General features: G+C 43.0%; 1 protein-coding gene across 24 annotated transcripts in view; it reads right to left on the minus strand.

The window, feature by feature from the left end:
- The window catches only part of ptprk (protein tyrosine phosphatase receptor type K), a 63,186-nt gene extending 51,567 nt beyond the window's left edge, over positions 1–11,619 (minus strand). For 13 of the 24 annotated variants that reach the window (XM_031861478.1, XM_031861490.1, XM_031861479.1 and 10 more), the window contains exons 1-4: positions 8,127–11,618; positions 1,694–1,854; positions 449–500; positions 296–354 (exon numbers count right to left, since the gene is read on the minus strand). In XM_031861478.1, the coding sequence (XP_031717338.1) occupies positions 296–354; positions 449–500; positions 1,694–1,846 (264 nt within the window). In that variant the 5' untranslated portion in view covers positions 1,847–1,854; positions 8,127–11,618. Of the gene's footprint in view, positions 1–295; positions 355–448; positions 501–1,693; positions 1,855–8,126 lie in introns of all 24 variants that reach the window. The other 11 variants (XM_031861492.1, XM_031861491.1, XM_031861489.1 and 8 more) reach the window with 2 other exon arrangements.
- Positions 11,620–12,089: the final 470 nt, after the last annotated feature.

Below are 12,089 nucleotides of genomic sequence, written 5' to 3' on the forward strand. Positions count from 1 at the left end.
ACACACACACACACACACACACACACACACACACACACACACACACAGAGACCCACCTAGTTTTTCAGTGTCTTTCTAGCCTAATCGTCACCTCCTGAGCCTCAGTCAACACAAATAAATCAGCTGCCTACCCCCCAGCATGCGTATGTATTTGTGTGTGTGGGTGTGTGTGTGTGTGTGTGTGTGTGTGTGTGGTGTTTTTGTATTCACATGAACACAAGTGGAAATAAGGAAACATTCACATAATAAAGGAGTCCTGCATTAACACAGCCATTGGTTGCGATTGATGAGTTACCTGATATTGATTGGGCCAAAAGGTGGAGACAGCGAGTTCGGCCCTCAGCCAGTCTTTACCTGAGAGACAATATCACAGTCAACACACGGGGACACAATCAACCGTGTCACAATAACTTATGAAGTGAGAGTGGCGCTCTGAGCCGGTGTTTACCAGTGTGGGACGTCACGTTCCATATCGGGTTGGCCAGAGGACCCTTGTTTACCTAGCAACAGACACAGAGCACAATATAAGGTGTTTGTAGTAATAGTAGTAGTGGGTTTGACTTTGTGTCATCAGATTGGAGGGCAGTGCTCCAGCTCATAATACTCCCCTGCTGCTCAGAACCAGGAAGAGACAGAACCAGTAAAATGGCAATCTTCAGTTAAAGCGTTTTCTAACCTCTTCCACGAATTGTAAAAAAAGAACTTAAGGAGGAGGAGAGAGGAAAGAGAAGATAGGAATGTTGGGAAAAGTTTGGATTATTGCATCATAAAATGTGTGTGCACCACTGCACGGTACGGCACGGCTCTACTCTACATTTCATATCCATCACACTTAGTACTTTGACAAATGTCCAACAAACTATCACCTTCATCTAAACACAAAGACGCTCAGTGTGTTTAAAGTGCACGTTTGCTGATTTTAAAAGTCGGTATTTTATTGTCAGATTAATTATTAAAGCTTAATTAGGCAACCTTACACAAGCTCCCGGTAAAGGCAAGGCAGTCAGCCGCCTCTATCGCATGCTAGCTGCGTTACTTGGTGGTTGTATTTCCCAAAAGCGAGACCACATTTCCCCATGAATTCTGTTTTGTTTTGTTTTAAGCTGAGAGGCTCTGTTCACCATCTGCCATTGTGACAAACGGAAAGCTTCAACTCTGCACTTGATCTCATCCGGGCTTGTTTTCCGGAGTAAAAGGAACCATATGTTTTCCGTCTGTGTCTCATGAAATCAAACCTTTCCTCACACAGTGTGAACGACTATGTAGAGGCATTCAGATGATCGTGTCTGCTTAGAGCTGCTTAGAGCTTTAATGCTAATGTCTGAAAAGTAAAAAGGAATGGGCAGGTTGTTTACTGGACAGGTAACTGAACCAGTACAACCAGTCTCAGTCAGTTAAGATAAATAAACTACTGGCACTCTTTTATATGTGTATATGTGGTATAGTTGTTGGTTATTGCAATTCCTTATCATCAGACTTCTCCCTCAAGACTCTCCAGTTGATCCAGAGTGCTGACAACAACGAGAAAAAGAGATATTATTTTCCCATATTGGCTTCTCTGCATTGGCCCCCTGAAACATCCAGAATCCTAGCCCGCTGGGGGACTTCCTGGGATCCACTGAGCTCCTCTCTCCTCCTCTCCCTCTCCATCTGTATGCATGCATGTCACCATTTATGCATTGATTGTCATTACCTTCACCAGGACGTTGAGGGTGCCGGGGCTGGAGCCGTCGGGGCTGGTGAGGAGATAGTTGAAGTCGATACAGTGAGTGTCGTTCTCCTTCATGACCGGCAGCTGGAACCTGGCCTTCTCCCCGACGTCATACTGCGAGGAGTCCACAAACATGTAAGAACCTGTTCACAGAGACAAGGAGACAAAGAGAGGGTCAAAAAACAAGAAAGAAAGAAACGCATATAATTTGCGGTGGATCGGGTTCAAGACCGGTGAATCGGTTCTTTCGTGTTTGCAGCTGTTTGTGCTTGTACTGCACATACCTGAGCTTGAACAGACTCGCAGCGATGCCCTCTGATGAGTTAGTTAGTGTGTGTGGCTGGACTTGCTAAATGCCCTCTGCCTGTGTTACATGTAGCTACATGAGTGAACTGCTACAAAAAAAACAAGCCGTGTTGAAGATATGAACAGCGAAGACAGATAGCTGTGTCAGTTCTGTGAATTAAAGAAGTAATTTCAAAGCTTATTCATGTGTTTTTTTTAACTCCTCCCCTGGTATGGTATTTAAGTCAGTTCAGTACATCTATTGTATACTGCTCATTCTGGTTCTGTTGTCTCAATAAGTGAATATTATGGTGTTTTATCTTTACAGCATATTGGTTTTGTTGTCTTTTGTGATGCTTGTCACTTTAAATTTCACAGTGTGCATGTGACGAATACAATCTTTAATCTTAATCATTCTATACCTCTTCCTGTATCTCTCTGATAGTTAGTATTGCAATGTATGCATGTCTGTGTGTGTGTGTGTACGCTGTGGTATGTTACAGTTAGTTACAGCACTAAACTCATCATCTAAGACAAACAGACACCAACGTAAACTTTCCCCATTCCGCTGCTCTTTTGTCTTTGACAGAAACACTTTGAAGCAGTGACTTTCTGTTCATAAAAACCCCAAAATACTTTTTATTCTTTCCCTTTATGTCTGCATGCTTCTACTCACTTCTGTTTCTCTCTCCTCTCATTCCTTTAGAGCTCACAGTACAAGACAAAGCAACCCCTGTAACTAAGACGGTGTCATTTGTTTCTCCTTTGTGATTCTGAGGCTGTTTCTCATCAAGCAGACAACAAATAAACTAGGAATTGGAAAGAGAAGAGAAGAGCAGAAAAAAAGCTCCTTCTTACTTTTCTTCTTTCTTTTATATTCTTTGTTTGATGTTCTGATGAAATCTCTTTATTCCCCATCTCCCGTTTCATTTCTCTATAAGAACTGTGCTGCCTTCAGGTAATAATAATTGTAAATGTGTGAGCGTTTAAGCAGAGATAACGTGTCAACAAAATCTAAATTGACCACACCAGTCACATTTTCCACATCCTACAAAATACAATTTACCTGCAACAACCCAGCGGTGTCACATGATTAATTGCATTTTTCATAGCTGTCCTCTGGGTTGTATTTTTCTGGCTTACTTGTTTTGTTTGCAGAATGTTGCTCCTCTCTCTGCTGATTTAAAATATAAATCCATTGCTTTTGTTATTATTAATATGATGGGGCTCTGGAGAAAGTTTTCAGTCACTGGAGTGAGTCAATAACAAACGTACTTCGGGTAATTTGTTATGTCTGCTGTCACTACTCAATACTTTACCTTGTACCTATAGCAGTCGACTGCCGGAAATGCAGCTGAAAAATAATTCATAATCTGGGTGTGCTGACAGGGCGGTCAGTCAGCCCATCCAGATGTTCCAGTAATCAGCTCAGACCTCAACCAGATGTTGCTCCGGTGAAATATGAGCCTTTCCTGCCTGATGTCTAATCTCACAATCTCACATGAGCTCATCCCAAACTGAGGGACGGTAGCCATGATAGTGTTTAATTATGTTGGCAGGATAGAATAGAGATGAATAGAATAGAACCAGCGCAGAAACAATACATTGAGTAATTGGGCAAGTCAATCTTTGATAATTAATTATGAGTCATGTCTCAAGCAAAAGTGATAAACATGTGCTGGTTTATAAATGTGAGGATTGTTTGTTGTAAATGTAACATCTGGAATATCTTTGTACTCTTGGTCTGAACAAACAGGCTGTATGAAGATATCACCGTGGCCTCTTGGAGACTGTGATGGGTATTTATTCACTATGTTCTGACACTTTATAGGCTAGGGAATTTGTCCAGTCATTGAAATAATAATCGATAATCATGATAAATGAAAACAATTACATTGTTGGTTGCATCCCTAAGTATAAAACAATACATCTACTTGAGCAGAATAAAACAACAAAACAGACCATAACAGAACGGAATAGAACAGAACTGAATAGGATATAAGGACACAGAATAGATCTCAATAGAATAGAACAGAGTACAAAACAACACAATATCTGTGCTCCAGTTAAACACGCGAGGCACTCCATCCTAAATTGTTAAATCTATTTGCATATTAAATCATACACAATATGCTCTACAGTATATACAATAAGCTGTAGAACAATAGTGATTATCACTTATTGTTCAGCTAATCTACTGTGAGAAAACACTTTTCAGCAGAACATAACAGGCTTTCAACTGGTGCACACACACACACACACACACACACACACACACACACACACACACACACACACACACACACACACACACACACACACATCATCATCATCATCATCATCATCAGCTTTCCAAAACCAAACACTGTATCCTAGGTCTTAGATTGGCTCTTCCTCTCTCTCTCTCTTGATTGATTTATTTTACCCACCATCGCCTCTGAGCACACACACACACACACACACACACACACACACACACACACACACACTTCTATTGTAGCCATAGTGGTATTAAAATAATCCTACTTCCTCATTCTGAATGAACAAGGCCAGCACCATTCCCTCTCTCAAACTATCACGCAAAATGAACACAAGACGGATGTCACTCCATTGCTTTATTTTTGGCCCTGATTCTAAGATGGTGACGTGAGAAAAGTGCCTGCAAGACAAGATGGTGCTGCTGGAATACAGAAAAACAACAACGTCTAACCGGAGACAAAAATAGCATTAAATATGAGTTATGAACCTGACACAACACGTATACTACAAAAGTAGACCCTTGTGATGCCGAGAACATCCGACACCTGAAGTCTGCTGATTTCTAAAATGGTCGATGTCTTTGAACTGCCAAAGTCTAAAATGGACGCTAATAGAATGACGACATAATATAACGATGAGGCTAAAAATACCCCCGAGACCTAGATATGTCACACAACAACAACAGTAGCGGCAGCACGGTAGATAGAAGGAAGTATTCTTCAGCTAAACAGTAACGGCCTGTTGATGGGATAGTGGCTAATGGGAGAGTTCCACTCTCAGCATCGCATGGTAACAACATTCCACAGTAAAGCAGGAATACAACAAAACATGCAGCTCGTCCACAACAAAGATACAAGACTTTCCGTGTACTTCAATGTCCAATAAGGAAGTGATTTTAAGATGGTTGCATTTGTTCTGAAAGCACTGCATGGACCAAAACTGCTTGTTTTTTGCCCAGATCATATTTATGTTCACTTCATCACATGTTCCCTGTTAAAAATCCACAGTGGATCAAGTGTTTTCCATCGTTGCTTCCAGGCGGTGGAATCATTTTCCTCTAAATATACAAGCTTTCAATTCCACTGGTGTGTCTATAAACCTGTCTTTAAGATCGGTTTTTAACATTATTAAGAATTAATTTCTCATAACAGTATGTGTATTTGTTGCTTTAAAGTGGGCTTTTGTCATTATCAGTCAACCTGCAGAGCCTTCTCTTTATTAATTGATTATTTGTTTGGCCTATCAAATGTCCAAAGTGAAGTCTTCAAATGTCTTGTTTTATCCAGCCAACAGCCCCAGAGCCAAAGATTTTTAATTCACTTCCATAAAAGACAAAGAAAAAAGCAGTAGCTTCACATTTGAGGAGGTGAAATCAGGGAATTTCTGGCATTTTCACTTGAAAAATAGATTATCAAAATTAATTTTGAATCTTGAGTCAATCGACTACTTGATCGTTTCAGCATTGCGATGTGCATCTTTAAAATCCAATGTCATCCGATGCAACAAATACTACTTTTGTGGAGCTCAATGTCAGAACGGTTTGATGGTACGATCAAAAACAATCCAGTGGACGAGAAACGAGCTCTGCTGCACTTGAAATGCCTTTTTTTCAACAACCTTATTAAACAGTACACAGTGGAAAACAAGAGGAGAGCGAGAGAGAGAGCGAGACGGGGAGAGAATGGCCTGCCAGATAGGTTTAGAGTGGTACTGGCTGACAACATTATGAGTCAAGCGTATCTGCTTTAGTCCACTGAGCCACAGAGCCCCGGCCCATGAATGTTCGCTGCCAGCGTAGCATCGAGACGCTGCCATGGTGGCTAGTGCCAACGTCAGCCCCCAAAGAGATTACACAGAATAGTTTTAGCTCTATTACAAAAACTGCCAAACCGTCCCTCCGCAGTCAATGCTGCCTTAAGCACAAACGGTGATTAAAAACTGGGACAAACCGACGTGGCTTATAAAGGAACAAAAGTAGAGTTGTTGGCGGAGCTATCCGATGACGCTCAAACGATTCTGCGTAGAGATCACTGCTTTTCTCTGCCAATACCTTTGACTATATATAACCCACCGAACTACTAATCAGCACAATAAATTCACTCCCAATGGTCTTTGAGGTGCCAAATACTCTTAACAACCTCCTCCCTAAACAAAGGGACGAGGTATCCCTTTGTTTTAACGGGTCAAAAGCCCAAAAGGCTGACTGGCTGTGCTCTAAATCATGCCATGCCCTCAGGTAGACTCCAGCCGGACCAGAGTACCTCTAAATTACTGGTGGCTGGTGGATTGCCTGACAAAAAACAACAATTCTAATAATAGGCATTACCAATGTGTCCCTGGGGAAGTGCATTTATGCTACCAAACTCAACCCCTCACCCATTCCCTGCTACTTCTTCCAAATACAAAAAACCTAGCCAAGTGCTGCATCTGTAATCCCCTCCAGCAACCTGGTTCACCATCCACACCATCCCTCGCCCTGCCGGCATTATTAACACATCAAATGTCAGGTCGTGCTCCCGTACCTTTAGGCAATGCTCTGGAACACCCCCCCACATCCAACATCTCCAAACCATTAACCTGGCCTGCTCATCCCACTAGCCTATACAGAAGTTAATGATATGCAAACTCCAGGCGTTACTTTCGCACTCTTGTGCAACGTATTTAGCCTTTTCAAACCACCATCTTTGCCCTCTCTGCATAGTGACACCACTTGGTATTAATACCACTAAATGCTAGACTTTGGCACTGTACCATTGGGCAAGGCACCCCACCCTTTCGTCATGGCATAAATATATGCAGGTAGTAGGTACACACACATTTTAGGAGGAAATATGTGTGTGTGTGTGTGTGTGTGTAAATCATAAAGAGTCAGTGTTGAACTGAACCTTTCTCTAAATGTCAGCGACGCTGGGTTGTCACGATGATAAGCACGAGAGATAAATAACGGTGTTACATTGTCATGGTAACAAAGAAAGTCATAATCTCTCACAACAGAGAAGGAGAGGAGAGGATGGGAGAGGAAAGGACACAAAAGAAGAATGTAGGACAGGAAAGGAGATGGGACAAGATTATAGGAAAGTAAAGGGGAAGAAACAAGAAAAGCAGAGAGGAGATGAAAGGAGACTACAGGACAGGAAAGGAGAGGAGACAAGAGTCGAGGGGAGGGGAGGAAAGAAGGTGAAAGGAGACAAGAAGAGAGGAGATAAGTGGACTGAAGAGTGAAGGAGACGAGAGTAAAGGAAAAAAGAAGAGACGAGAGAGGCCGACATTAAGGATATGAAAAGCTCAAGCATGTTTGTGGTTGATACATTTCAACATGGTTTCCTCGCTGTGGTTAACGCCATTGTTCATACACCAGTCAACATTCTTACTCTGTGGATTTCATTGTGTAATGCCAGTCAATATCTCAACATTGCATAGCCGGCTATTGTTATAACATTTTGCTTTTTTAAGATTGTAAAGTAGGCAACCTTCCCTGTTCCCTGCCGTTGATTAATGACCTCATATTCTGTTAATTAGACCCTCAGCCCTGAGGCAGAAAGATTTAATTTCCCCTTCATCATCACCACGGAGAAGAAAAAAAAAAAACTACTGATTAAAGAGGAGAAGAGAGGATGTCTAAGAAAAGAGGAGAGAGGAGAGAGGATGCAATGTAAACAAATACTTCATTACAAGTAAAAGTCCTGTGTTAAAACTAAATACTCAGGTATTAAAAGTACTGGTTCTGCAAATAAATGGCCTCCATGACTGATATGTCAAATAAAATAACTGTACTTAACGACAGTAATTAATTTCCCCCCCCCCCCCCCTCCCCCCCTACTTGGAGGAGTCGAACAAGTGGATGACAGGGACGGGGGAAAGGAAGTCTTACCTTGTGGCAGTTCTGGTGAGACGTACGGCACTTCCTGTGTGTTGATGTACGTCCAGTCGAAGTCATCGTAGGGATCCTGCTGGTAATCACACTGAGTGAAGCCCTCATCAAACGTACAGCTCCCTGCGAACAGCAAACATGATCACATTTAGTTCACCTCACAGTATCAGTAATTATTGACTAAATCTAATTAGTTTTTATGCAACATGATTTCTCCTTTTGAGTTTATCCTGTAAAACTTTTTGTTTTCCTTCCTGTACGTTGGGGTTTTTTTCTGTGCGTGTCTGCGTCTCCGCTCATTAACCAAACCACCAGGAGTCTGAGCTCCAACGGCCGTCACTCAGGGCCAATCAGGATCACCTCTGACTCAACCGCCAGGGGCCTTCAGCTGATCATCTGTGCCCATCACCGCAGGCCTCGGGGGCCCACCAATGCGTGAGCTAGCCCGCCGGTGGCCCAGCCCGAAAACAGGAAGTGGCTCTAACACAGAGAGACGCCGCTTGTCCCCGGCGGCTGGCTGAAAACAATCAACTTGAAATGATACGTGGCTTGTACTGGCGACGTTGCTGATAGAAATAGCACGCGGGTCACTGCTAGCCATCTGATTCATTGAGCTAAGAGCAACGCACGGCTTGTGTTTAATAAAATGGCTCGGAGAGATGCAGCTAAGAAAAGCCACAATAACATCTGAGTCAAGTCACTGGTAGTTAGTGGTCACTGATATGTGTCCTCTGTGCCCTTTACCAAAAGTAGGAGAAGATAAAATCTTCCATATGTTTTGTGGTCGTGATATAATGAAAAGGTACACTTACATATACGCAACTGTAATTAACAAATCGTTTCAGCTGTAATGAAACTAACCAAACCCAAGACGATAATGAAACGTTGGAACCGAAAGAGCGGCAAACCCCAACGCCGAGATACACAAGAGGGCGCGTTAGAAGGTACACAGGAGCGAGCCACCATGAAGCACTATCAGCAACCAGCAGCGCCAGCAGCAGAAATCTCCTTCGCATTCAGTGGCTTCTCTCTACCTGTGTCCTAGAGCGGGCGGCGGCGGCAGCGGCTGTGATGGAGAGCAGAGCGACAGGCCCTCAGATGCCCCGCTGATCTGAGCTCCCCTCTACAGATGGATACCACGAGGTGACAGCCGCCAGAGGAGAAACAAGTTAACATCAAACTAAGCGACTGTCTTCTGCTGCCGGCTGCATGGTTGGCTGTGACTCAAAAGCCTCAAGAGATTGCACCGGGATCGCATTCCTCTTGGCGTCATTCTCTCAAACCAGCCTCTCTTCGTGCAACTCCCATTCACTTCAATTAAGTCTTTTGTCACAGCGAGTCACCTCCGGTCATAATGCGGAAAAAACGCTGGGACACGTAGAGGGCACGAAGTACGGCGTACTCCAAACTATTCTGTCATGAACTCGGCTTGGATGTACACAATGTAGTTCAACTGATGTGTAACACATGCTGCTGTGTGTGTTTGTTAGACGCCATGGCTTCCTGTCTCCCACAGTGTGTGTGTGTCAGTTTACATCTTGCCGTCAGGTAGCTCTCTCTGCATGGGTTAAAAGAGCAGAACGTGTGTGACTATAGGGTGCACGTTTGCATGTGTGCAACAATATACACCGCATCAGAAGCGAGGACAAGTGAACGTATGGTTTCTGTTAATAACTGCCTGCATGTGGAAAGGTAACCTTGTGCGTGTTATGCAGCTATGGGGGAAAATATCATCCTTTGTTTAACAACAGGATCGTGCATTTTCCACTCTCTTAGCATAGAAACAGACCTAGAGTAGAGAGTAAAGAGTAGCGCTTTGTCATGCAGACCCTCAGTAAACATGTTGTTCAAGTTAAATTAGCAAGGTGGGAATAAAAAACTATGACTGCTTCATTAATATGATCTTTGATTAGTTTGCAATCTATGAGACAAGACGAGCATTTGTCTTGATCTCCGATGTGCATGATCATTGCTGTTTACTGTGAAGCTGGTCCTGAATGAGCGCTGAGCGTTTTAAAGTGAAGTGTCCCTCTAAAAGGAAGGCCAATGTCACCGCAACATTAACAAAAACTCCCGTTAATGTAAGTCGTGCACACGTTACTTCTAATAAAAGGTAAGAGACGACACGTAATTGATTCATTGAGTGTTGTGCTAAGTGCTGCTAATGCTTCGCCGAGACAAACGTGTGTGTATTAGTTTAGTTTAAAGCCTTTCAGACGTTTGGCGTTTGCTTTAAGTGACGAATTGTTCGGCTGTAGTTTTGGGATTGCAGAAGCACTTAGCCTTTGGTTTGTATGCTAAAGCGTTGGTTTGGCCCCGCTGACCTACAGAGAACATACAGAAGCTCTATTCACTTTCAAATATTTTCCTCTGGATCCTCTGCTTCTGAAAGCAGGATACAGTGTACAGTGGAATTGGATTTAAAACCCACTGTTTTTGAAATCACGCTGTATACACACACACACACACACACACACACACACATAGAGTTGCACTCAGCATACATCATACAGTGCCGTGGTAGAGGAGGTATTTTGCCTTGGCTCGGCTTACCGTGTTTTACATTTCCGCTCTACTGACTGAGAGAAATGTTCTTTTTAAACCAATCGTAAAGCATTCCTCTTTTCTCGTCTGCGCACCTCTGATAGACATTCTTGCTGCTTTCAGCCTCAAACATACTGAACAGAATAGCCATGTGTCCTTGTGTGTGTGTGTGTGTGTGGCTGCTGAAAAGGGGGTCTGCAGAAACCAAATATGTATGAAACTGTCTCCACACACACACAAAACCTCACACTAGCTCACCCATATTCTTAGTTAACACTTCTCCCTTTCCTCAGTGTCCTGCCAACGTAAACCAAAACACACACAATCACATACACACACGAGCACCCGACAGTTGATAGTTCTTGCCAATAATGAGCAGAGCAGACCTTGAACTATCATCTTACGTCTTGTGGAAAAAGAGACGCGAGCTTTCCCAAACGAAGTTCAAACCTATCAATCTATCTGTCTGAAACTGTTCCTTAAATAATTAAACATAAACAATCAAATTCTAACAACCACTGACTTCTGTTTTGCATTCGGTGAGCTGTGTTACTGGTACAAACTGTCATCAAACAATCAAGCAATAACAGATATTTTGGCAGCAGGAGACATCGACACATTATTGCTTTTTTAAGTTTATATGAAAACTGAGTTTTTAGCAAACAGCTGCCTGTTTACACATCCAGCAGACAGGCAGCAACACTCATTCATTTGAAATGGTGTTTAAGGTGACCTTATGAATACACGTACAGTATTCCCTCTCATTGTAGCTCCTTGTTAGCGCTGGGAAATAGCTTTAGCCAGCGCTTTGTATTTGTGTATTCGTACTGGGTCTGCCCACATGTGTTAACTGTATTGTATTGGAGAACAAATCAGACAACATTTTCCAACTACATGCACGAGTGTGTGTCCAGATGGGATATTATTGCCCCCCTCATCTCCATTCACAAGGACACCGAGAGAGAGAGAGAGAGAGAGAGAGAGAGAGGGAGGGAGAGAGGAGCCGACTGCATGCTAATCACCTCCTAATCAGCTTCTGTGATTGGCTGCCTCGCTAATGAAATAATGGCGACTCATTTGCATTATAAAATAATTAGGAGGACTTGATAAAGGCTCAAGGGCAGAGAGAGGAGTGCCCCACACACACACGCACACAGAAACAGGACAGCCACAGTCTTTCCTAAAAGATTGTTGAATGGCATCAGACACAACATCTGCCACCGTCACTCAGACTCATTTTGTGGTGATTTGCATTGACCTCTACCTCCAGGAGGCAAGTCAAAGAAAAGTGCTTTGACTCAAACTGTTTGGAAACATGGGTGGAGACAGACGACCCCCCCCCCCCCCCCCCCAGGGAGGGAATAAAAAGACCATGTACAATCTGCGGTTATTAGCCTAAATCAAGATTATTAGTTGGCA

This window comes from Anarrhichthys ocellatus, unplaced genomic scaffold (assembly GCF_004355925.1).
Source record: "Anarrhichthys ocellatus isolate YVR2014 unplaced genomic scaffold, GSC_Weel_1.0 scaffold25, whole genome shotgun sequence".
In the NCBI taxonomy this organism is placed as follows: Eukaryota; Metazoa; Chordata; class Actinopteri; order Perciformes; family Anarhichadidae; genus Anarrhichthys; species Anarrhichthys ocellatus.